Raw genomic sequence first — 27,874 nt, 5'->3', positions numbered from 1 at the left:
CTTGCTTATTATATACATATTATATTATATCTATTATCTGCTTTGAATCTTTCTTCCGTTGGCTTAATCGTTGATTTGGTCAAGACATTTGAAATCAAATGATTTCTATTAAAAAGTTTAAACACTGACTGACTTCATTAAAAGATATGAACAAAAATAAACAAACAGCTTAGTCACAATGTGCTTGAGAATTGCCAAACAGTGATATTAAAATACATTTTAGTTGACTGTTGCCAGACTTGGCATTCTTGGTAACATAATATGTATGGATAAAACGTAATGTTGCAGCTGTAAACTCACTAACGATGCATCCAGGGGATGCACCTTATTTTTTTACTTATATAACAGGAAAATCCTTAGCTGTTAGAGAAATTATTCTGTATGTTCTTTTTAACTAGCCGCTAATAGGTAGTGGATGTTGATACTAAATAAACAATTTGTTGACCTGCAGATTACTGTTTTGTGTGCAGCCTGACTGACTTTAGTAGAATTTTGCAATCCATTTTAGGATATTAGATATGATAAATGGCAGCCATTCCAGCCATACCTTTGTTTTGTTTTGTTTTTTTATTTGTTTTTTTAGCCTTTATTTATACAGGTGTAGATCTCATTGAGACAAAAGGTCTCATTTTCAAGAGAGACCTGTTCAGTGGTAACACTACCACACAAAGTTACAGACAGACAGGACACTAAACACAGAGGCAACACTAAAATACAACATTGTCAAAAAAGTAGTCATTAAAATCCATATACAGTCAGATATAGCAGGTGCAAACACCAACAGATGATTTCTCCAGCTTTTTTAAAATGAGTTTAAAATCCGTGATAGGTATCAAACTGGTCAAGTGTGTTCCAGGTCGAGGGGGCAGAGTATGATATGGCTTTTTTCCCAAGCACCGTGCGTACTGAGGTGACGGACAGAGTGATGTAATTTTGAGATCGTAGTCTATAGCTGTACTGTTTGTGTGATATGTAAGTGTAGAGGGGCAGCAGTCCAAGCATAGCGGTATAGATGAGTTTGTACCAGTGCATTGATCTGCGCATTGATAATGATGTCCAGTTGACTAAAGCGTATAGCATGCAATGGTGTGTGAGGTGTTTAAAGTTGGTTATGAACCTCAGAGCCCCATGGTAAACAGCGTCCAGCAGATGAAGGGAGTGAGCTGAGGCGTTCATGTACACAACATCCCCGTAGTCCAAGAGCGGCAAAAATGTGGCAGCTACAAGCCGTTTCCTCGCACTTGGGGAGAAGCAGGCCTTATTTATAAAAAAGAATCCCAGTTTTAATTTCAATTTCCTTAAGAGATTGTCAATATGTGGTTTGAAGCAGATATTTTCCAGTGATGCAAATTAGTCGCTTTTCGGCGCCTCCCGCTTTTTTAACGCTGCTTTGGGTGACTTGTGTAATTCGTGGAGAACCGAAGAGTTTTCGTTTTGGGGGGGGGGGGGGGGTCCGTCCGTTAGTCCGTCCGTTAGTCCGTCCAACTGACGGACAACTTCTCACTTCAAAAAAGAAGAAGAAATCTAGATCGTAAAATAATTAAACAAGCCAGTGCCTGTTTTTCCTGGCCAAGGACAGGTTCCTTAAACACAACACGAGCGTAACGTGTCTTCACGTGGTTATGTCTCGTCTGAAAGGAGTAACGGAGAGCATCGGAACACCGCTCCAGCTCTTCAAATATTGCAGTACCCATAAGGAGCCGTACACATGCCGCAGTGTTTGTGTGGCTGTGTCTTTAGTTATAAGCACAGTGGCGATCTGTTGTTATTAGCATCTGGTTAGCTAGCTATGCTAACGAATTTAAAGATATTTTCTACAACCAGGTGGAAGAGAGCTCTCTCCTGAGAGGCTCAAATAAACTCAGCTCAGTGAGGTTAAGGCACACCTTGATATGATCATTATTATTAATGAGACATTAGAGACTAAATGAAAAAAAAACATAAAATATTATATGACAGTAACAAAAAAGTTGTTTAAAATAACAAGAATAGAGTTTAAAAGGGGAGTGATTTTTAAAATATCCAAAAAGAAAAATCTGCTTACAGTTCTGTTTCAAATGGGTGTTGAAAGATGTACCCATAGATCTCCTCATGTTGCCCTCAAAGTGCACCAGATCGATGCTTTTAGAGGAGGTTAGGTCCCCCCCACTAAAATCATGTTCACATGGATACTAAATACATTTGCACACATCTTGTGTCCATATCTTTCTGCTTTGGTGGTCATGCCACACTGTGCACATGCTTGCATATCTGGATTAAGAGGTTTCTTTTTCTTTGCACAGCATGAAAGAAAGGCAAAATGAATTGGCTCTGATTTTAGTTTTTTTAAGCAGAGATTGAGTTCAATAATTTGTACGGCCCTCGGAGGATATTGTAAAAATTGAAAGGAAAAAAGTTCCCCAACCTGCTGTAAATAATAATAAAAACCCTTCATTTATAACTTAACATCTCTGTCTCCTATTGATCTGAGTATATAAAGAATAGCCAGTTAATTGAAGCATTATAGCACAGGCCTTTGTCAGATGGTATATTACGCTGTTTTTTTCCTGCTTCGAATAGTTCTCTCTTTTTTCACCATACCTGTGTTTGCATCCCTGATTTTCATCTATAGTGATGCCTAAGTATCTGTAAGTGTTAACAGCTTCAATGGGGTTATGCTGTGCAGACATGATGCAGAGAAGAACAGTTGGTAACTTTTTCTTATTGGAAAACAACATGACTTTTGTCTTATCTGAATTTAACACCAACCTAAGGATGAACAGATGTGACTGAAAAGTGTCAAAAGCAGACTGCAGACGTTCAAATGAAAGGGCAACAGTGCTAGCAGAACAGTACACAACAGTATCATCTGCATGTACAGAGGCATCAATACTTTGACCCACATCATTTATATAAATAGTAAAAAGGGTCGGTCCCAAGACTGAACCTCTGGGCACATTAAGAAAGCTTGAGGAGAGACCGCTGAATTTTACACATTGCTTGCGATTTGAAAGATAGTTTGCAAACCAACCAACAGCTTGGTCAGACAGGCCCATATGGGATAACTTCTGGCATAGAATATGGTCCACAGTAGGGATGGGTACCGAGAACCGGTACTAAGTCAATACCGGTACCTGATTAGACAGTATTGGTATACCGTTAAGCCGCTGGACAAAGGGTGCTGTTATCGGTATATATGTGTTACGTCTACTTCCTTAGTTTAACTTTAAACCATTCTGGTTGGCTGGGAACCCTAATCCCATGTGATGTATCCGGTTTGAGACCCCTCTGATTGGCCACTGTAAATGCCACTCGTCATCTCTGTCAACAGCGCTCTTATTATTGTTGTGAGACTCCCGCAGCAGGCATGGCAGACAGAGCGAAGCGATCAAAGGTCTGGGTGCACTTCAACAAATGTAGTGGCGGCGAGAGTGCAAGGTGCAATATACAGTATGCACTCAATTAGTTGCTTGTAAGGGGGGTAACACAAGCAACTTAATGAAGCATTTGCAAAAGAGACACTCATTGAATATAAAACGCTGCAGCATATTTGACAGCCGAAACAATGTGGCTGCTAGCGATACTGCTAGTGCTAATAGTGCTAGCAGTAGCACGCTAACAACGTCCTCCTCAGTGGTGCAACCTGATAGGATTTGCGGGACAAATGCGGCTGCCTCGACCTCGACAAGTGAAGGTAACATTTGTTTTTGTTAATAACTCTGCAATTATTAACTCGGAGACATCAAGCAACTTCTAATGTATGTTCCTAAATAATCCCATAGATAACATCAGTCAAGCGGCAGCAACAGCATCCACACAGGATAACGTTAGGAGAAGTCAGACAGCGATGGCCTCTCCATTCTCTATAGCTAAACGAGGGACAATGCCACAGGATCAGAAAGCAACCTGTCATAGGGCTGTCGCAAAGTATATTGTGAAGGATATGCAGCCCTTCATTGCAGTGGAGTCCAGTTGGTTTAGGTAAGTTTGGTAGCCGGTAGCTGGCTTAGCATAAAACGCTAGGTAAGTTAGCCCTAGTTTTGACTTGCCCAACGTTTGCTTCTGTGTTGAATATAAGCAGACTACGACGTTGTGAGCATTATTGCACTCTGTTACTTCTTCTTAAATTGGATGTTCTGAAAAATCTACAGCATAGAGTATTAGCAGGTAGCATATAACCAGAAGTGCAGATGTAACATATTATTTACAGAGAGTGTAGTAAGGTATTTAGTTTAAGTGATCTAATAACTTACAATATACATGTATATAATTAAATATGTATGCTTGTTGCTATTTTTCGAACTGTAGGGAGATGACCTCAGCCCTTAACCCTAAAGGTTACCCCTTCCAGAGACACACTGACCTGCTTGGTATAACATCGAAAAAGGGAACCTGAGGGCAGAGCTTGCCAGTGTGGCAACAGTTGCTATTACGAGTGATGGGTGGACCAGTATTACACAGGACCACTACATAACGGTCACGCTCCACTACATTAACCAAGGCCAGTTGAAACAGAAAGTCCTTAAGACACAGGCAGTATATGAGTCTCTGAGTGGGCCTGTTGTTGCTGAACAAATAGACGAAGTCCTGGCTGAATTTGGGGTAAGACAGAAGGTCGTCACCGTAACTGTAGACAACGCTCCAAATATGGATGTGGCTGTACGACAGCTCCAAACAATAAAGCTTGGATGCTTTGCGCATTCTCTAAACCTTGGGGCTCAAAAGGTGTACAATGTGCAAGCTATCTCTAAGTGGTCAGCAAGGATCCGGGATGTGATTGTTTGGATCAAAAGATCCTCAATCATTAAGACCATTTTCAAAGAAAAGCAGTGTCTCCTGGGTAAGAAACTTTGCCTCATTGTTTCAGTGTAATTCAGACAGGACAGGAGGAATACATACATTTGAATTGTTCATCATTTATATATTTCAGGCCTGCCTGACCATTCCGTGGTCCTTGATGTAAAAACCCGGTGGAATTCTCTTTATCTCATGGTGGAGAGATTTGTGGAGCAATACCCTGCAATACAAGCAGCATTCTTGGACCCGCGTGCCAAAAAGCTCATGAAGAGACAGGTATGAATTAATTAATGGTCTAAGCAAACATAATAATGTTATTATAATAGGTCTTAAAAAAATATTGAATTGTTGTCAGGATGAAGAAAATCCATGTCATGATATAAACAAATAATTTTATAACTAAAAGGTCAATATACAGTATACATTATAATTTTTGTAATTTAATATCAGACTTGAACAGATCACAGATGAAGACTTCAGGAGGACTGAGGACTTTATCAGTCTGATGCGCATGCTGTATACAAGTACCCTGTGTGTGTCAAGCGACAAGTCTTCTACATGTGGCCAGATCATTCCAATTCTGCGAAAACTGAAGACCCACTTAACCATTAAAGAGGAGGATTCCACATTTGTGGCCACTGTAAAAGAAAAAGTCTGGGGTGACCTCTCCAAACGTTACCAGGTACAGCTGCATATCTTTCCTTAATAATGAGTAACACTATATACCCTCCCTCACTCACCGTGAAGTGTTATGTGAAGTGTTATTATTTTCTTGTGTGCAGGATCATGACATAATGGCCTTTCTGGAGGAGGCCACTCTTATGGATCCAAGATTCAAGGGAAAGCTGAGTACTGATGAAGTTTGGGAACGACTGGAGGCAGCAGCATTGAGGGAAGTAAGTATTTATCAAAATTAAATATTTCAGAAATAGTTTGCAATGTTTACTAGAAAGTGTATTTTTCTTTTTATTGCAATAATGTGCATAGCAACATCAATACGTTGATATCCCTCTCAGATGTTAGGAGAGGAGGATGCAGTGCCAGTGGAGGCTCAGGAAGTGGAAGAGGATGAAGAGGATGAAGAGGAGGAGGTGGGAAATGTAAGTAAGACATGATTCTGTAATACCAATGCTATATGTTCTAACAAAAGCAATAAGCCTGACTACATTTACATGGTAAATATTATATTTCCGCATCATGTTGTTAAGAAACCCAGGGTCTCTGCACTGGAGGAACTCTTCGCTGAAGATGATAAAGAGCTGCGGAGGAGCCTTATTCAACAGGAAAAAACTGCGCCAACAATCCTTGAGAACATCAGGAATGAGCTGTCAGTCTACAGAGGCCTCCTTCCCATCCCTACATCAGAAGACCCTGACCCTGGTGGTGGAGAAAGAAGGAAACTTTTCCTATCCTCTCTCGGCTCTCCAGCCCCTACCTCTGTGTTCAGGCTTCCTCAACGCCTTCTGAGAGAGTGTTCTCCACAGCTGGCAACACTCTCAGTAAGGAGAGATCTCGGCTTCTCCAGGAGAAAGTGAACATGCTTATCTTTTTAAACAAAAACTGTTGAGTGCAGCATTCATTTTTTGGGGTATTTAGTTTTCAGTCCGGGACATGTTTCCATGCATTAATGTTTTAAAAAAATGCCTCTTTTCATCCTCTGTCTGTGGGAAAACCCTAAAAAGCGAGCCAAACCCCTTTTTAAGTTTTTTTTATTTATATTTGTCTGCTTCTGAGAAGCTAATGTATCAGTTATACAGTTATTTCTAAGAAAATTACAATAAAATGACTGTTTAATCTTCACATCTTGTATTCATGTCTATAATTTTGAGCACCACATTATTGAAAAGTATCGATAAGAGTATCGAAAAATACCGATAAGCAATACCGGTACCGGTATCGATAAAATCCTAACGGTACCCATCCCTAGCCCACAGTATCAAATGCCTTGGATAAGTCTATAAAAAGGACAGCACAGTAGCTCTTTGCGTCCAAGCCTTCAACAATGTCATTCACTACTTTCAAAGCAGCCGTTACTGTACTGTGCTGCTTCCTAAAGCCTGACTGGTGAGGAGATAGAATGTTGTTCAAGCTTAAATATTCTTTGATTTGATCATCCACCAGCCTTTCAAGTACTTTAGCTAAAATAGAGAGCTTGGAAATTGGTCTGTAATTATTCATCACCATGGGATCACCAACTTTCAATAAGGGAAGAACATTTTCAGTTTTCCAAACATCTGGAATGACATTGCTTGCTATAGCAAGATTAAAAACATAACACAGTGGTTTGGCTATAATATCTGCAGCTAGCCGTAAGAAATAAGTGGGGAGATCGTCCGGACCTGCTGATTTTTTGGGGTCTAGGCCCTTTAGAGCCTTACAAAACATTGAAGGGGTTGAAGGAGAAAGTGTGGCTACTGGAGGCATGACTGGTGGTGATGGAGGGAGATGATTTACCAAAACATAATGTGTCAAACAAGGCAATAAAATGTTTATTAAAACAATTAAGCATATCTGTCTTATTTGACACAGGGGTGGAGTCAACAACAATGTTAGGAGGCAGCTCTAAGGAGCGAGAGCTGGCAGAGAGGGATTTTATGGTACTGTGGGGCAAAAAAGTATTTAGTCAGCCACCAATTGTGCAAGTTCTCCCACTTAAAAAGATGAGAGAGGCCTGTAATTTTCATCCTAGGTATACCTCAACTATGAGAGACAAAATGAGAAAATAAATATCCAGAAAATCACATTGTCTGATTTTTAAAGAATGTATTTGCAAATTATGGTGGAAAATAAGTATTTGGTCAATAACAAAAGTTCATCTCAATACTTTGTTATATACCCTTTGTTGGCAATGACAGAGGTCAAACGTTTTCTGTAAGTCTTCACAAGGTTTTCACACTGTTGCTGTTATTTTGGCCCATTCCTCCATGTAGATCTCCTCTAGAGCAGTGATGTTTTGGGGCTGTTGCTGGGCAACACGGACTTTCAACTCCCTCCAAAGATTTTCTATGGGGTTGAGAACTGGAGACTGGCAAGGCCACTCCAGGACCTTGAAATGCTCCTTACGAAGCCACTCCTTCTTTTGCCCGGCGGTGTGTTTGGGATCATTGTCATGCTGAAAGACCCAGCCACGTTTCATCTTCAATGCCCTTGCTGATGGAAGGAGGTTGTCACTCAAAATCTCACGATACATGGCCCCATTCATTCTTTCCTTTACACGGATCAGTCGTCCTGGTCCCTTTGCTGAAAAACAGCCCCAAAGCATGATGTTTCCACCCCCATGTTTCACAGTAGGTATGGTGTTCTTTGGATGCAACTCAGCATTCTTTCTCCTCCAAACACATCTAGTTGAGTTTTTACCAAAAAGTTATATTTTGGTTTCATCTGACCATATGACATTCTCCCAATCCTCTTCTGGATCATCTAAATGCTCTCTAGCAAACTTCAGACGGGCCTGGACATGTACTGGCTTAAGCAGGGGGACACGTCTGGCACTGCAGGATTTGAGTCCCTGGCGGCGTAGTGTGTTACTGATGGTAGCCTTTGTTACTTTGGTCCCAGCTCTCTGCAGGTCATTGACTAGGTCCCCCTGTGTGGTTCTGTGATTTTTGCTCACCGTTCTTGTGATCATTTTGACCCCACGGGGTGAGATCTTGCGTGGAGCCCCAGATCGAGGGAGATTATCAGTGGTCTTGTATGTCTTCCATTTTCTAATAATTGCTCCCACAGTTGATTTATTCACACCAAGCTGCTTACCTATTGCAGATTCAGTCTTCCCAGCCTGGTGCAGGTCTACAATTTTGTTTCTGGTGTCCTTTGACAGCTCTTTGGTCTTGGCCATAGTGGAGTTTGGAGTGTGACTGTTTGAGGTTGTGGACAGGTGTCTTTTATACTGATAACGAGTTCAAACAGGTGCCATTAATACAGTTAACAAGTGGAGGACAGAGGAGGCTCTTAAAGAAGAAGTTACAGGTCTGTGAGAGCCAGAAATCTTGTTTGTTTGTAGGTGACCAAATACTTATATATATGTGTCTGTGTATATGTCAGCATCTGTAGCCTGTTATTGTATCATTATACCGCACTGTCAATTAATTAAAGTAATTATATAAGTTGTCATGAACACAGTTCTGTCCATCAGACAGAGTGCTGCTGTGCCTCCTGTCATCATTAACGGACGTGTCTTTAATATGACCGCTCAGTCAGTAGGCGCTTCTCTAAATGCCTTCTGCTTCCCCTCCTCGACTCCTCCACTTGCATCGAGAGAGAGTAATGTGGATGCCAGTTATACATGAATGTGCTGTATTTTTAGTTGAAATGTAGTTCCAACAGAGGGAGCCAGAAGACTGGGTATACTGTTGTTTACGTCACCCTTCTCTGATCCACATCTCACTCATGTCAAGATTGATTAAAGGAAGGCTTCTTATTTCTGACCAAAATCATCTGGAGTTGTGCAGATCTAGAGACTAAAGACAGTTCTTGGAACTGTCTGTATTAGCTTTGTGTCCACATTGCTGAAACCATGTAGCTGTTTTTTAATAAGGATTATGTGAGGCAGACCGAGGGTTTACCTGTGTAGAATTGTGAAAAAATGTGAATTCCCTTTGATGTCAATCTGTTTAACTTCATGATCGTCACAGCAAGAACTGAGGCTGAGTACTTAATTCTCATCAGCACTGTCAGCAAAGCTATTCCTCCCACACTTGTGAAGTCATGAAAACACCCACACACTTAGCTACCCCTGCTGCAAAGGACTGTGTTGTTCCTTCACCTCATGACTGACCTCTCAGGAAATTGAAGCCACACACGCATTAGAGCCATATGTGTCTGTTTATAGACAGCCAGCATGCTTGAGGCAGTGAGTAGGCAGTACATTATCATGGAGCTGTGGGTTATGATTCATCAATTACAGTGTTCTTTTAATGCAGGTCCTCTGCTTAATCTAGTTTGGTCCCTTGATTATACAAGCCAAGATAATTGTGCTTCACAATATTGTCCCGTTATTCATCAAAATATACTCCCAGATCTTAAAATGGCAATGCAACATAATGGAATCACATAACTAATTATCTTTATATGTAAATATGTTCATAAATCATAATTCATGAGCCCCTTCTTGAGTAAATACAAGATCGAAAATAACAACATTGTGTAAGTTGGTTCTCTCTTATATGATGATGAACAGGGCTTTGTTTTTCACTTCATTACCATGGTAGCAAGCTAGACATCTTTTTTTCATTCCCCATAATAGCTCATATGAGCTTATTACACACTTATTGGTATATGTATGTTGGCTGGTAGAAAGTAATACAATATCAGTGCAGGAATAATTAAGGTGTGTTTAGATAGTGTTGTTATTTGTCCCCCGGAGAGTACCGAAACTTTGTTTTTATGAATGTATTTTAAATGGTATTCCTGACCATGTATTCCAGAGAGGTGATATAAGCTAATAGAAATGAATATTTGTGCTGATGAGAAATCAATCATTATTCTCCAGTCTTATTAAACTGTGTTAATAACAATAATGTTCTCACATAGATTCAATATATACAGGGCTAGAGCCTGATTAAGCTCTGGTTCTTCCTGTTTCCACCGCAGCGAAGCCGCCTCTAAGCACCGAAAACTGGTTCTTAGCTGGCCCCACTCAGCTGCCCGGCAAGAACCAATACTTCACGCGGGGGCGAGATTATTCTGAGCAATAACAGTTCATGGCGAGTACGGCAAATAATAGTTGTAACAAGCAGTAGCGCTGAGTAAAGTGACTAGAACGTGTCAACACACACTTATAAGAAAAACACACTTTATAAAGTCAGGCAACACTAAACAGGCTTCGCGTGATTCTGTTTATTTTGACCTTACTTTGACCATCCGTCCGCTATTATTGATCATTGTGGAGAGCAGGCAGACGTTTTCCTGTTGTTTTTTATTATAGCAGCTATCGGATGGAATCAATACATGGGCTGCACAGGTTGTTATGTCCGACTAGCACAAGTAGAATCATAATGAAAAAAACGCCGGTAAAATATGCCTGTAGAAAACGGCTTATGCCACAATAGGATAGCAACAACAAGTAGTCAAGATAGTCAGAAAAATACATTAGATAAATCTAACCAGTCCAAGAGCCACAATCTTAAATCCTCTAAGGTCATTCAGGGGCTTTGTGCAGAATGTGGCCTTATTGACGTATGGCTTCAACTAAATCAAGATGTCAAAGATTACACTTTCTTTTCAAATGTCCACAACTCTTATTCCAGAATAGATTATTTTTGTATTCCCTCAAAATACATGCATAGCTGGCACTTTTTTATTTTTATTTTTGGATGAACCTTGTTTCGTCTGTTATAGTTTTTTTTCCTGCTGTTTCTTGTAGCTTGGGGGTACCTCTTCAAAATCCAAGAGGGTGCCCGGTGATATCCCTTGAGCATTTTTTGAAATTAACCCCTTCATGGCCAAAATGCCAAAATCCCAGAAAAATAAGGATTTATGAGATTTCATGCAAAATACTCAAATCAAATGCACCTAATTTAATTTCTCCAATGTTTATTCAATAGGAGTACAGGAGGGTGCCCAATGATAACCCTTTAGCATTTTCAGATATTAACCCCTTCATGCCCAAAACCCTATAAGGATTTATGAGATTGCAATAATATTGAAATATATTCAAATCAAATGCATCACATGTGCCTTCCTCAATGTTTATATTCATACAGTGCATTGTATTCTAAATTAATTAATATTAACCCTTTTAAACTGAACCAGCAAAACATACTTTTGAAGTGCAGTGAATTCTGCAAAGACAATGCAAACAACTTCTCTCTTTTGCTCATGCAACTGCGTGGCGTTTATTACCAACAACAAAAAGGAAAGGTAAGCAGATTGTTGGAAAAAACGTTGCTCATTAGTATATATAAATGACACATTACTGTTAGGATCTTGAGCATCCCACCCTGAAACATGCACAGAACATTGTGCATGGCAAACCATGCACTTTACAACTGCACTTCTTGGAATTGCAAGGGGTCTCACTCTTGCAGCCACACCTTATCATCTCCAAAATATAATCTGGGACACGTTTGGCATCTTCTGGTAGATGGATTGGGATCAGTGACCTGTTACACGTATCTTTTTTCCATCCAAATTCCTATGGGTTCAGTATTGGCAGCAGGTTTACATTGATATTTCGCCACAACATTGCCTGAAAGTGGGCCTTCTTGACATTCTCAATGAAGGCTTCATTTTTTGGTGGTAGAGCAGCAAGGTTTGGAGCACCAACTTGTGTTTGTTTGTGCCCCGTAGATGGACAAGCCTGTCTTCAGTCAGTTCCTTAAATATGAATCGGTTGAGCTGTTTCTTGTTTTCAATTGATGATGTTATAGCGGAATGTTTAATACAGCGTATTTCTGATATTCATTAAAGATCACATGGTATTCCATATAATGTGTGTTACTGAGTTGGGTCACACACAGTTAGAGAGGCAATGGTCGTTCTGAATTATCAATAGATGTTTTCATTTTAAGTGAGCTGACACCGAGGGTAGAGGAAGTTCAGAGAAGGCCTCAGGTTATAAAAACAGTTAACCTTTGTTAGTTAAATAATCCTATGGATGTCATGAGACAATGACGTTTAAACATATACAAGTATAGCTTTCAGAGAGATAAACATGTGACATTTGTGTGGTAGGCTGCATGATAAAATGCGTGTGCGTTAAAAATGCTTAGGGAGAATGTACTGTATGTGTGCTCATTACAGTGGCTATATATGCTGTATGATTGTTGCTACTATTGGGGGGAGTTTCCGCGATTGGCTGCTGTGGCAGCAGGTGATGTACTTCCCATTATTGTTTGTTTGTTGCAACAACTAAATAATAATTGCTGATCAGCTATATCTGTGTTTTTGTTTTATTGATTCCTCTCTGTTTCATTCTTTCCTGTTGTGTTGTGCTGGATCGCCACAACAATGACAAGACAACCTTCTGGGCTGGTGGCTTAGTTGATAGTAGGAGATGATGTTTCCTATTGACCACTGTCTCCCTGACTTCTCTGGTGACAGACTTGATACTGTAATCATAGTATCTGTCAAAGATGAGGTAGACGTCACTCTCTGACAGGTATTAAATCAGCCGTGTTTTAATATTATCAATAAAATCAGCGACAGTACCATCAGCTGGCCAGTGTATGGTCCAAAGAAGTGCTGCTCCATCAATGACAGTGACTGCATCACCGGCATTCCGGACTTCAACCTGGAGTGACTTCTTCAGTGTATACGTGCCTTTACAAATTCTCATTCCATCCTCTGTGAACATGGCAGTTGGGATTAGTGCCAGCTCATAGGCAAGGACATCCTTCACGTCAACATCGCGGTCACTAGAGAACAGTGCAATGGTCCTTGAATAGACCACATTTAGGTCATACATTTTGGAGTCGCCAATTGTGATGGATTTGATTGTTGTTGCCATGGTCTTCACTTTGCTTGAGATGGTGTTGTGAAATCCCTCTGGCCAGGTCTTTTCAAATTGTTCTAACATTGCCTCTCCAATCTTTACAGCACTGTCTAGACTGGCAGTTGGAGGGACTGTCTTGCCACTGGTGATGTTCACAATGCTCTCTCCTGGATGTGTGTTGGGATCCAATGGATGGAGGCAAGTGTCTAGTTTCTGATGAAGTCCATCCCTGTCGTTGGTGTCTGCTCTAACCCTGGCTTTAGCCTCCTCCTTGTGATAGAGATGTACTTTTGTTGTATTTGTCTCCTCCTCTTCCATGTCCTTCATGTCTGATTCAATCTTGCAGCAGATGTGGCGGCTCAGGGCCCAGATCTTCTGTGCTTCTGGCTTTAAGGTTATCCCAATGATCCCTCCTGCACTGTGGCCGTACCTCATGAAGGTGGACTCTATGAACTGGTCACTCCACAGGCCGTTCAATATTCCACAGATGTGTCGCGTCACGTGTTGCCCTTGGAGGAAATAGCCTTGGACATGTGGAGGAAGCTTCTCCATGGAACGGAGGTAGTAGAGGCCATACCTGGCATATTTGACATGGCCAGCTGCAAAGTAGTAGGGAAGCATCTTCCAGAATGTGGTCAGATGGAGAAGCCAGTCACCCTCACGTTCAGCCCGGATGTACGACATCATCAGCAACACTGGTTTCATCAAGACCTCAACCCAAAGTTTAGTCTTACTTTGACTAGCAATCTGTGAACCTATAGCCCCAACAAAACGCATCAATGCATGCATACCCACAAGACGTAAGTGCATGTCTTTGAACTTATCTCGATGGGCCCATAACACTTCTGACCAGTTTCATATGTGAGCTCTTGTACTCTGGCCATGGCTGTCATCATTGTATCGGGATCAGATGGCCTCATGTCGATCAGGGGTAAGTAGAGCGCTTTTGTCTTGGCCTGGGGGAGAGTGCCCTGCTCCCTGCTATGTTTCGTCTTGTATCCATGGTATTCTGGGCAGTTGTCCTGAGTGAGAACTTCCTGTAGAAAACTAAGGTCAGACTCTGAAGCTCTTGTAACCACAACTACTTGGTGAGCAAGTGACTTCAGGGAGCAGACAGCCTTTGTGGCTTCATCTGGTGACATTGGAGGCTGTTTGGGTCCCTGGTATCTGTGGATGTCTATATCGTACGGAATGTCTGGTGAATCTTTTGGGATCCTGTTGATCTTTGGATCTTCAGAGCTCTGCGAGTACTGTGTAAGAAGGACAGCTAGTGAATGTGTGGACTGCTTACCATTCTGAGAGGCTATATCAGCATCAAAATGATCCACAATAGCCTGAACTAGACCATCATAAGCATTAAATATGCCAGACAACTTAAAATCTGCTACTGCTGCCTGAGATGCTGATTTCTTGAACCTGTGATACTCTGTGTAAGAACAACATACACCATAGGAATACATGCTATTGATAAGCTTCTTGGACTCTACCATTTTTCCTGCTAGGTCAACTTGCAAACAAGTTGCCTGAGATTTGAGAGTACTAGTGACAATTGAACCTATGAGCAGTGCAGGAAGGGTATTATCTAGCTTTGGAGAAACCTTTGCTAACAACATCAACAGAAAGTCACTCACTGACTCTTTGATCATGTCCTTATTAATGTTGATCTTATAGTGTCCCTTGTCCATATCAATGTTTTTCACATCCTGAATGATTTGCTTGCTAGCTCTCACTGCGATGCTCTCCATGTCAGCCTCGTCATCATTCACAAGTTGAAGAGTCTGCGAGGCATAACTACGAAAAGCAATGATGTCAGCTATCCCAGGTGAGGATAGTACCAGAAGATCACTGCCAAATGTCTGCTGGAGTTGCCGGATGAGGGTCCTCCTAGAAAGCTTATCCCCATGAAGGTCTGTATAGAGTGCAAACAGTTCAACAGAATTCCACATGTTTGACCGGTCAGCTGTCATCTTCTCTACAACTGACGTAAAGGCAGGATCTTCGTCAGTGTCCCCTGAACTTCTACCCGCCTGCCCTGGCAATGACCTAAATTGGAAAAAATCTTTGTTGACAGTCAACATGGTACCGGGCATCTGCAGCACGCAGATCACTAATTGTCCTCCGAAGACGATGTTGGACGCTTTTCGAAACAGCATCCTTTCGTTTTCCACAAACTTCTAATAGAGACTTCCTGGTCTTCAATTCTCGGAATGCTTTTGAAAATGGAAAGGTTCATCTGAGTCCCCTGACTGTGAGCACCCGGTCACCTTGCAAGGAACTATTGAATCTGTTTCTCCAGCCCTCTGACGTTTGTGCCGTTCACAGTGAATCTTTGAGGTGTAAAATGAAACACGACTTTTATGGCATTTCAATGTGAATTTGTTGTTATTGTCCAATGTTTCTTGAAGCTCAAAGTGTTTTTCATCACCATATATCTTGCTACACTGGATAATGTTTGCTAATCTGACTGCTCCTGCAGAGATCAACGGTTCCTTCTTCACTTGGTAGTTAAACCTCCAACTGAAGTAGCACTCATCAGGCACTGGATCCATAACCAATGTAAACCCTGTAAAGAAAATAGATAATGAAAAAAAGGTTAATACACTTACATGTCCATCTATGCTAATATTTTATTCTAATAGCCTACCCATTTCCAGTGTTATTCTTGACTGATTTACATTGAATGATGAATGCTAACAGTATCAATAGCTAGCATCAAGAGAAAGAAAAACAAATGTGACCTGCTTTATCGAAATCAGTCACATTGACCCGATGACACATTTTGAGTTATATACACTGTTGGAAAGAGGAGATTCATAGCTTTCTAATGATATCAGGATTGTTGTTGTACTCCAAATATTAATCAAAAATATGTCACATTATATAATGACTGTCACCGAGTCATCATTTTTGAGAAAAAGGCCTTCAAAGTTTCCTCTTCTCTGGAATCCATCGATCTGATTGATTATTAGCGGCTAATAAATGACCAAAGTAGGAGGAAACATATTTTCGTTTGTATTACTGGTCTGGGGGAAGCTCGAGCGCGCGTGTGTGTATTTTTGCGTTTGTGTGTATTGTGTTTATTTTCCCTTTTAAATTACTCCGTTCTCCGCTTGTAATTATGCCATTACAAGCTTCAAAGTTATAGTTATCATCTGAATTTGCCAAAAAAAGTTTAATATTCTGAAAGCCAATACTTTGTTTAGATGAAATCAGATGAAAACAATCTGTAACCCTGCCGTGTTATCTATGATCACTATACACCTTACATTCATAATTTCAGCCGGAGGGAGGGGCAGCGGCGCTGCGGAACAGCAGAGTGGCCAGTGAGAGCTGTCATCTTCCCTTTACAAGCTTCAAACATGTATTTATCGTGAGATTTTGGCAATAACATTTTCATATTCTGAAAGCCAAGACTTTGTTTATTTAAAATCAAACAAAACACCCGAACCCCGAAAAACTAGTTTTTTACACAAATCAACCTTTATTTTGAAATGAGCCGTTGCGACTTCCGACTGATCGAGCGGGTCACAAATGTGTAATAATGTGAAATAATAGTCAATATAAGATATAATAGTGTCCACAATAATCTTAGAAATAAAATACTTTCAGATTATTCTTCATCGAGGGCATAAAATAAGTGGACGGATGATCCAAAGAGTCCCCAGTGTGTTTTTGTCTTGACTAGCAAACTCAAATAGCTATGAATAATACATGAACTGCACCAACCGCCAATTATACCAAATACAATCTGGAGGCAGAATACAACAAAATCTTGCCATTATGGTTTACAATTACATAATCACAGGGTATATTACACTTCAGATGATGGTTACACCATGTGACATGACATGAAAAGCATATTACATTTTTTTTTTTTAAATCCATTGTTCTGGATCTCAAAAGCTCAATGGGTTGAGGAAGGTTCTTCCAGCGACCTGTTTTGCTGGCTTGGCATAAAAGGGTTAATATTCATTAATTTAGAACATATGACCTCCTTTATGAATAAACATTGGAGAAAGCTAATTTGGTGCATTTCTATTGAGAATTTAGCATGAAATCTCATAAATCCTTATTTTTCAGGGATTTGGGAATTTTGGGCATAAAGGGGTTAATATCCAAAAATGCTCATGGGATTTCACCGGGCACCCTCTTGGACTTTGAAGAGGTACCCCCAAGCTACAAGAAACAGCAGAAAAAAAACGTTATCAGACGAAACAAGGTTCAACCCCACGGCTCCCGGACTATAGGGTAAAATAATTTAAAATTGACTCCATTAATATTTCAGATCATGCAAGAGTTCATTTAACTATTCACTTGGAGAGGAGAATTTGTATCCAGGCGCTGGACATTTGATAACTCCATACTTAGAGACGAAAAATTCAAATTAAAAATGCGAAAGTGGATAAGGTAGGCTACTATATAAAAGAAAACAATGACCCCTCTATAGATCCGAATATTATTTGGGAAGCTGCAAAAGCTACGTTAAGAGGACTTATTATCTCATACACAGATTTGAAAAAAACGTGAAAAAATTAGGCTCAGACAAGAACTTCAAAGAGAAGTATAAACATATGTGAAGTACTTCATAAATCCGCATCAACAAATGAAAACTGGAAACAACTAAACACAGCCGGAGCTAAATTAAATATTGACTTAAGAAATGAAATCATAACACAAATGAATCTTATCAGACAAAAGAATGACGAATTCGGCAATAAACCAAGTAAACTACTTGCCTATCAATTAAAGAAGGAGCAAGCAGAAAGGGCTATACGAGCAATTCGTCTGAAAGACAACAAGATAACCTACCACCCAAAACAGATTAACCAGACTTTTTATGAATTGTATAACAAATTATACAAATCTCAATGTGATTACTCACAAGATGAACTGGACAATTATCTCCATAATATTAATTGACCTACATTATCTGATTTAGATCAAGAGTATCTAAACTCATCAATTACAGAAGTAGAAGTTTTGGCTGCAATTAAATCTATGCCTATAAATAAAAGCCCAGGGCCAGATGGCTTCTCGGCAGAATTTTATAAAGAGTTTTGGACTGAACTTCAACCTCTATTTATGTCAATGGTTAACAACTTCTCTCACAACAGAACACTTCCTCAATCAATGAATCTTGCATATATTACTGTACTACATAAAGATGGGAAAGACCCCTTGAATTGTTCTTCATTTAGGCCTATAAGCCTTGTGGATCATGATTATAAGATTATCACCAAATTATTAGCAAAACGACTGGAAATTATTTTACCTAAACTAATTAGTCCTGATCAAACAGGTTTTGTCAAGGGCAGATTTTCTTCTGATAATATAAGGAGACTTTTGAATATTATAAACCATTTGTACACCTGTCAGAGGCCATCTCTGCTTCTTTCTTTAGATGCCGTGAAGGCTTTTGACAGGGTTGAGTGGAATTTTCTTTTTGCTATCTTGAACAGATTAAATATGGGCTCTCGGTTCATAGAGTGGGTCAAATCAATTTATAAAAATCCTAAAGCAGCGGTTATTACTAACTGCAGTTCCTCAGATTTGTTCCCACTAACAAGGGGGACAAGACAGGGATGTCCTCTGTCACCTTTGCTTTTTGCTATTGTAATTGAACCACTGGCGTCATGTGTGCGAGACAACATAAGTATTAAAGGAGTGAAGATTAACGATGAACCCAACATTTCTCTGTATGCTGACAATATCATTCTTTACTTAACAGACCCAGACAATTCAGTACCACATCTGCACGACACGATAGAGCAATTTGGAAGATACTCAGGATATCAAATTAATTTTAAGAAATCTAATGCTTGTTTCTTACATATGACGTCAACAGAAAATTTGGAAAAGTCTTGTTCTTTTAATTTGTCACCAGGTGGCTTTAAATACTTAGGAATAAATATAACACCACACATGGATAATCTGTTTAAAGAGAATTACAATCCGCTCATTGACATAATCAAACAGGATTTATCTAAATGGTCCACATTACCAATATCACTGCTAGGAAGAATCAATGTCATAAAAATGAATATTATACCGAGATGTAATTTTCTTTTTCAAATGTTACCATGCTATTTATCCACTGACCATTTTAAATCTCTCAATAGACACATCTCAAAATGTATCTGGTGTAATAAAAAACCAAGAATCAAGTGAATTACTCTTATGAAACCAGAAACTATGGGGGGTCTTGGTCTTCCCAACTTTCAACACTACTTCTGGTCGGCTCAATTAAGAAATGTACTATCTTGGTCTTTGGGAAGAAAGGATTCACTATGGGTTCAGATAGAAGCCAATATCTTTGACCCGTTGCCGGTGGAAACTCTTATATTTGTTAAAGATTTCAATAGGTGAAAAATATGGCCAAATGTCTTACAGTGGTCAATTCACTTTTATCCTTGAGGGACTGTACAAAAAAAGTTCATGTATTTCAATCTTTTCTCCTATTTTGAACAATCCTGATCTTAGCAAATATTTGTTGTCAATCAATATAAACAAATGGACGAAATCAGGTATACAGATGTAGCGATTCATTTCAGACAGTTTGAAACGCGAGGGCCGTGATTGGTACGTGATCTGCCCTCGCTCAAGGGAAAACCTCCAGCTTGACTTGAGACCGCCCCCGTGATAGATAAATGTATTTATAATGAAGCCAGCTGCAATGGATCATTGATCCACCAGGGGGTGCAGCGGGGTTCCGCACTGGAGCTCATGTGAAATAAAGTCAGATACAGTATGCTAGATGTACAGCGGAACTTTGTTAAGATCCATATGTCACGGATATCATACTCTGTGCTAAATAAGAGACATGTAATCATTTACAAAACATCACCATGTTCTCATTTAACAAAATAATGTTGTTTAGTCGAAAAAAACGAACGGGAGGAAATGCAACCCGGCTCTCGATTTTTAATCCTAATTTAATCATCATCTTCACCACGATCATTTATGTTTATGTTCCCCAAATTTACATGAAATCACTGACACATACGGTATTCAACTTCATTAAAACGTTATTAACGTGCCTAAACTCAGGAATTCACAAAAAATATTTATATTTTAATGTTGCCTCGTCGGCAGATCAGGATCCCAAAGCGTAGCGGAGGGATCATGATCTGCATGAAGGGTGCTATTTTCCCCATAAGGAACAAGTCGCTTCAAATTATCCCGCTTATTACATGGCCACATTCTCAACAAAGTAACGACATGACTCCCAATATTAATTTAAATGCTTTTATGGACTTAGAAAATGTTTTTATTGATTTAAAAAATAGTTGTATGTTTTGATTTAAATTTACATGCATCCGCTAAGAAAAATAGTCCGTTCTTACCGTTTTTTAAACAGTCTGAATGAAACGGGAGCTCTCTCCCCCCTCCCCCGCTGATCTTTCTTCTCCAGCAGCTAAATTAACTGTAGGTTACTCTGAGTGACCATAGACTGTATGTGACAAGCTTACAGTTAGTGATGTAACAGCACCAGAAAAGCTGGTGGGTTGAAAGCAATACGGGAGGTAAAAATAACTAGAATAATTGTGATTTATTTATTGTGGCTTTTATGTTTTTAGGTATAAAATGTTATGTAATTCAGGCTTATAGTTCAACCTTCTCTAAAAGCCTACAACAATGACAATATTCATAGTAATTTAATAAATCCTTCCAACACACATTGTAAAAAATAGCCAACTGTAAGTTAAGAAATCATTCCAATATGTACATCTTCTGATGTAACAACAATAACATTATAAATAGTAACATAGCTGAACATGGTATTGCACATTTAGCTTTGAGTGTTACTGACCTGAGATGTTTTTATTACATGAATTAAGGTGACTGAGGCTTTTTAACATACAGGGATGCAAACTCATCAGGTATGAAAAAGGTGACAAGGATCCGAGCCCCCGGCTCCCCCACCCCACGGAATATCGGCTTTAAAATGAGGAATAACAGAGGATTTTAGCAGTCAGAAAAACTAAAGCAGCAGTGTTAATAATAACAGAAACACCAAAGAGTCACATCTAATATAAATATATAAAAGCATTTATTTTAAATTGTGGAGCAGTCAGTTTATCATTTTGGCAGCACTGTTGAGCATTTTGAAAATGTATTTTCATGCCTCTGTGCAAGGCTTAGTCTTTCTATCTTTATAGCCACATGGTGTAAAGTAACTAAGTTCATAAACTCAACAAGTATTATACTTGGGCACAATTTTGAGATACTTGTACTTTATTTAAGTATTTCAATGTTTTGCTACTTTGTTCTTCTACTCCACTACAGTTCAGAGGTACATGGTGTACTTCTACTCCCCTACATGTATTTAATACCTTTAGTTACTTTACAGATGTGGATTAATGATGTGAAATATAATCAAGTGTTAAATCAGACTTTAGTTCCACCTGGAGTAAATCCACAAGCTACCCTGCAGTATACAAAGTCATTCAAACTAGCTGCACCTTTACCAGCTTTGAGAACACTTTCATGATCAATCATTATAAAACATATCATATCTATTATTCTGAAATGGACCAATCTGCACAATGACTACTTTTACTGTCGCTACTTTAACTATATTTTGATGATAAAACTTTTCTACTTTTACTTGAGGAACATTTTGAATGCAGGACTTTTACTGTAACAGAGTATTCCTACACTCTGGTACTTCTACTTTTACTCAAGTACAAGATCTGAGTACTTTTATTTTTAATCAAGTACAAGATCTGAGTACTTCAACTTTTACTCTAGTACAAGGTCTGTGTGCTTCTACTTTTACTCAAGTACAAGACCTGAGTGCTTCTACTTTTACTCAAGTACAAGACCTGAGTACTTCTACTTTTACTCAAATACAATATCTGAGTACTTCTACTTTTACTCTAGTACAAGATCTGTGTGCTTTTACTTTTACTCTAGTACAAGACCTGAGTACTTCTACTTTTACTCTAGTACAAGATCTGAGTACTTCTACTTTTATTCTAGTACAATATCTGAGTGCTTCTACTTTTACTCAAGTACAATATATATATACTTATATCACCTCTGTTTATAGCCTATGAAAAAAACTATTAGAAATAGAAGGCTAAAGCTAACGTCAGCAGATAGTGACAATGTATGCTAGCTAGCTAGCTCAACGATTCCTTAAATAATATTGCCACAGAAAAACTTTTCAGTTCACATCACGCTCTGCCGCTCCGACAGGGAGCTCTGCTCTGAACACCTGAACGGCCCGTTCTAACAGCTGTTCACCAGCGGTCCAGTCTGTGCCACTGTGACTCCGGACGCGCAGTTAATATTAACGAACGCACCCGTAGGTAATGTAGCTGCTGAAGCTAGACCATCATCTCGGAGCAGCCTTATTATACATCCATGAGCAGAGCCGACAGGCAGGAAGACTCGAGCACACAGCTCGCACTTCATTATAATATATAAAAAAAGAACACCATGCGTGTCATGATGGCACATAACAGCTCACGGCCGCAGATTACTCCGGGTCCCAGACCCCCCCATACCCCATAAATATTTTTATTGCAGATCTTCATGAATCACACAAATGACCTATTTTGGATTCAAAACGGCGAATTTCGCCGAAAGGTGACAAGTTTGCATCACTGAACACAGACAGAGCACAACTGAAACATAACATCTGAAACGATGTAACAACATAATACACTTTTTGGGGATGCAGCTTGGGATGTGAGGAGTGAGGGACACGGCTTAGAACGGGCGTGGCAGGACTGTGTGCACCAGTCTGCCTTGATCTATGAATTCATGTCCGTGACACTCACTGCTGCCCACAGCTGTTTTATAAAAGGAAAACCTCATTCACTTCATGAAAGTGTTTTAAACACACACACACACACACACACACACACACACACACACACACACACACACAATTGACATGAAATCACTGACAAATATGAATATACTGTATTCAACTTCATTAAAACGTTATTAACGTGCCTAAACTCAGTAATTCACTCAAAATATTTATATTTTAATGGAGCCTCGTCGGCAGATCAGGATCCCAACGCGTAGCGGAGGGATCTTGATCTGCATGACGGGTGTTATTTTCCCCATAAGGAACAAGTCGCCGCAAATTATCCCGCTTATTACATGGCCACATTCTCAACAAAGTAACGACATGACTCCCAATATTAATTTAAATGCTTTTATGGATTTAGAAAATGTTTTTATTGATTTAAAAAATAGTTGTATGTATTGATTTAAATTTACATGCATCCGCTAAGAAAAATAGTCCGTTGTTACCGTTTTTTAAACAGTCTGAATGAAACGGCAGCTCTCAGCTGTGTATTTACACAACCTAATGGCCCATCAACCACAGCTCTCTCCCCCCCTCCTCCCCTGATCTTTCTTCCCCAGCAGCTAAATTAACTGTAGGTCACTCTGAGTGACAAGCTTACAGTTAGACACAAAACTGTCATTGCAAGTGACCCTCAGTTATTTGACTTTTATGTTCAACTGCTAAATTCGTTACTGATAAAAAAGGGCTTCTACTGTACCTAATTACCTTAACACTAGAACCGCCAGGGGTTTTTGTTTAGGCCTACCTAAACCCGTCAAATCCTGCTATTAGAATGCAATTTTTAACAACATAGGGTGCAACATAACACACTTTCAGGAAAAGTCACGGACTGGGAGACTTTAATATTTTATTGAAAAAAAGTTACATTGCACACACACAACACACATCACACAAATTGAACCGATTGGCGGTTCTCGTGTTAAATAAACTCACTTATTAATGAAACCAGTTCAATACGCATTATTCTTATTATTATCATTCTTTATGAGCGCAAAAATAGTCTTAAAATCAGATCTGTTTTTTAAATGAAATCTGACGGCAGGCAGTTAGCTCTGATCACCTATGATAAATGTGCCACACCTAATCTGGCCATTCAGCCACAGAGCTCCCTCTATACAAATCAAACTGTAGACGGTGTGAAAGTACCTATTGTTTTAAATAATGGTCGGAATGTGACCTGTGAGCCTTCTGAATTACCATGGGAAAGCACATTCTAAACTAAAATGTTCAATCAATAAAGTAAAATCTTATCTTATCTTATCTTAATAATATCTTCATATTAATAATAATAATAAATCATGTGTCCGAAAGGGAGCAGGAGGAAGCAAACACAAAAATATTCAAAAAATATACTGCATATTAAAGCAAACGATTGTAAAGGTAAAAGTTAGAGCATAATACATAAAGAAGTGTAATGTAAACATTTACTTTATTATTATGATTATTTAATATATAAAGACTATATATTATTGAATTACAAGATTAGATATACTTTAGTTGATCTAAAATATTGATGTGTTCAAATGCTCTTCAAAACACAACTGAAAGTCCATGAAACTTGTCTCTCTGTATTTGTGAATGAAGCGCCATCTCCTGGTTAAAACCTGAAATTCAAAATCTGGCAACGCCTTCTTGGAAAATAGTGGGAGGGCTTAGCATTCCTCTATACTGGTCTTAGGCAGGTCGTAGACAGAAAGCTGTAAGCTGGAGTCTGAAATTAGGTGCTACATCTGTAAAGCAATTGAAACATTTGTTTCACAAAGATATAACATTGAAATCATTTAATGATTTAAGAGCAGAATATGACATTTCAAATAAGGATTTTTTCAGATACCTGCAAATTAGGAACGTGATCCAATCAATTATTAAAAGCAATACATTGCGATCGGGATTGTTGGAAGAGGAGGAGATATTGATGTCATCGAGCACGATCAAAGGTACAATTTGAGAATTTAATGCAGTTTTTTCTAAAAGAGCTCAGTCATCCTTTCTAACTTTAAAAAAGATCTGGGAAAAGGACTTACGGCCCGTCCACACACAGGCATGAAAAAAATCTTGAAAAATCTTGATGCTGGGCGTGTCTGAAGCTTGGCGATTTCATGCGCCCAAGGCGACCAACAACCAATCAGGAATCTCCCAGGAATCTCCCCCCCGCCCCCGGCATACAAAGCCTGTCCATTCAATGTTAAAACGAAGTAAACTGGATATAAACTCCCCAAACAGGTGAAAACCTACCAGCTTCACCAACTGTCTCTGCCACCTCCCTCCATGTCTGGTTCCTCCGGTTTAGGTCCCGGTAGGTGAACAGAGAGCAGTCGTAAAGGACCGGGACATTTCCTACAGCGAGGATTAATTTATCCTCCATTTTAATATGGAAAAGACCGCAGCCGTATCTGCATACACTACACGCGGTTTGATTGGCTAGCGCTTGCACTGGCGGGATTTGCATAAACGGGATTTGATTGGCTAATGCCAGCTTCGCAAGCATTGGGAGCATCAAAAGTTGAACATTGCTCCACTTTTGATGCTCACGATGCTTGCAAAGCCATGCTCCGCTCCCCACAATGCAGTTCGGCGAAGATTAAAAATCTTCTACGTCACCCCATTCAAGTGAATGGGCGAAGCTTTTAAAGGTTTCTTTTCATGCCTGTGTGTGGACGGGGCCGTTAGGTATGCAGATAGATGAAACTACCTGGCTGAACATTTGTGAAAGAACACATTTTCCATTCACAAGCAATAAAATCAAAGAAGCAAACTTTAAATGTATCAACACATTTTATCTCACACCCATAAAGATGCATACAATTTCCAAAGAAAACGCTCCAAAATGTTCGAGATGTAAAGTAAAGGAACATTTATGCATCTGTTTTGGGACTGTGATCTGTTGAAACATTTCTGGGATTCGATTCATGCTCTCACAAAAGCCGTTTTTAGACATCGAAATGAGCCTAAATCCATGTTTTTTCCTAAATGACATGCCACACTTTAAACTGAACCCCAAACATTACAGAATACTAATCACAATAACATATTTTGACAATTAATGTATACTTTTACTCTGGAAGAATGAACGTCCCCCAACATTTAAACTTCTCGTTGATCAGATAACACATTTTTTACCTCTGGAGAAAATGACATTGGAAAAATATAATCGTGGACATATTTTTCAAGCTCTGTGGTTGCCATTGTTTTCTTATTTGGAAAATATATCTGAGATATGACCAGTGATGGAATGGTGCATTCTGTGGCTATGTTTTCTGATGGCCGGAAATACTAGTTGTGGTGTTGTCATTGTCTACATTGTCGCTGTATTGTATAATTATTTGTTTGTTTTACTGTGATGTGTTTTTTTTTTTCTTTCTTGTTTTTTTTCGTTTTATGTTTATTTTCATGGCTCTGTTGTTTAAGTTATATTGATAAGCATTATATTTTTGATTTCGCCAATGTGGGCATGTGCGGGTGGAGGGAGGGAGGGAGGAGTGTAGCGAGTGTACCGTGATATTACAATATAAATGAAATGGCATCAATTACTGTTCACTATAATGAAATAAAAATACTTGTTAAAAAAAAAAAAAGTCAGATTAGCTTCTTTTGCTATTTTAACACCCATTTTATAGATGAGAGTAACACCACTTCCGGGCAAAAATGACGGCTCCGCCCACTTCTGGGGGGAAACAAAGCTCTCATTTGAATGGCGCTCAACTCAAATTCTGAAGTTTTTGTCAATCCGATCAGAAATGTAAGAAAACCGTGGATTTTTGGATCTTCAAAGAGCCCGATTACGGTGGCCAGACAGGCAAACAATTACATTGGAAATCGACGAGCGGGCTCGATATATGGTTAAATATAGCAGTAGGCGATCAATGTCCATAGAAGAGAGTAACATCTACGTCACTTCGGGGCAAAAATTACGGCCCCGCCCACTTTTGGGGGAAACAACGCTGTCATTTGAATGGCGATCAAGCCTGAAGCCACAGAGCTCTTCTTTTACTGTCCTTTTTTCTTAGAGGAAGTACAGAAAAACGTAACTCTGGATTTGTTTTAATGTTTGAGGTGCAATAAACGACACAGCAGCTTTTTGGCATGATAAAACAAGGGGTTATGTATAGTAACCCTTGTTATATAAGCACAGGCGGAGCCCTTTACTGGACTCTATGGGTACTACCCCTTGATCAGTGGCGTGCACAGACATTTATAGGGGCAGGTGCTCAAGAGAAAAAAAAAAGGGCACCTTCTGAGTCGTCGTCACGAAATTGTGCGCTCCGAAATTGTGCTCGAAAATTTGCCGGATAATGGCGGATTTTGTTAGTGTCTTTTCGGTTTTTGGTTACTTTATTTCGGTTTTAGGGTTAGGCTTAGGTTAGGGTTATGTTATTTCATTCTTATTTTTGACTGATTTATTATCAAAACATTTATTATTTTAACATTTATTTTTATTATTCTAAATGACTTAGGGGGGTCCAATCTGAAACTTGGACCCCCCCGGGATTGAAGCCCCTGGTGGAACCGCCGGCTGCCTTAGTAGTGTGAGATTTATTAAAGGCACATCTTGTATGTCGTAATTGCATATATATTTATTTCAATAACCATATGCTGTCTGATGCAGATGTTTATAATAATAAATAATACATAAATAATGCTTTACACAGGAGAGCAGAGAGCTGCTTCCCCGGGCTGGCTGCTGTAGCTCTCTTTGTTTTTCTTTTCTTATCCTGTCTCTTCTTGGCATTATTCTACAAGTGGTAAATGCAAATGAGCTAAATCAATGTACTGCTCTGCTGTGCATGATCATTAAGGGTTAATCTCCTAGAAACATTTAACAGCAGCATTAATGT

At 39.4% G+C, this 27,874-nt stretch overlaps 2 protein-coding genes across 31 annotated transcripts in view; both read left to right on the top strand.

Annotated features, from left to right (window-relative positions):
* dlg2 (discs, large homolog 2) overlaps positions 1-27,874 on the top strand; it is a gene marked incomplete at its 5' end in the record, with an annotated part of 449,978 nt that overhangs the window by 29,324 nt on the left and 392,780 nt on the right. The gene's annotated exons all lie outside the window — the stretch shown is intronic.
* On the top strand, positions 1,465-6,576 carry LOC307019454 (uncharacterized protein). The gene is made up of 8 exons (XM_079650398.1): positions 1,465-3,673; positions 3,762-3,960; positions 4,288-4,819; positions 4,910-5,052; positions 5,227-5,458; positions 5,559-5,672; positions 5,793-5,876; positions 5,985-6,576. The coding sequence occupies exons 5-8, from the start codon at positions 5,282-5,284 to the stop codon at positions 6,309-6,311; spliced, it is 702 nt and encodes a 233-aa protein (XP_079506524.1). The 5' UTR covers positions 1,465-3,673; positions 3,762-3,960; positions 4,288-4,819; positions 4,910-5,052; positions 5,227-5,281; the 3' UTR covers positions 6,312-6,576.

The sequence above is a fragment of the Notothenia rossii genome (assembly GCF_949606895.1).
Source record: "Notothenia rossii genome assembly, chromosome: 9".
In the NCBI taxonomy this organism is placed as follows: domain Eukaryota; kingdom Metazoa; phylum Chordata; class Actinopteri; order Perciformes; family Nototheniidae; genus Notothenia; species Notothenia rossii.
This window is presented reverse-complemented; position numbering and strand designations above follow the sequence as displayed.

Bases quoted from the DNA above. Each gene is read 5' to 3' on its own strand.
- LOC307019454 (XM_079650398.1), top strand. From the start codon at position 5,282: ATGCGCATGCTGTATACAAGTACCCTGTGTGTGTCAAGCGACAAGTCT. The intron at 5,673-5,792 runs GTAAGTATTTAT...TATCCCTCTCAG, and splicing joins AGGCAGCAGCATTGAGGGAA to ATGTTAGGAGAGGAGGATGC. The intron at 5,877-5,984 runs GTAAGTAAGACA...CATGTTGTTAAG, and splicing joins AAGAGGAGGAGGTGGGAAAT to AAACCCAGGGTCTCTGCACT.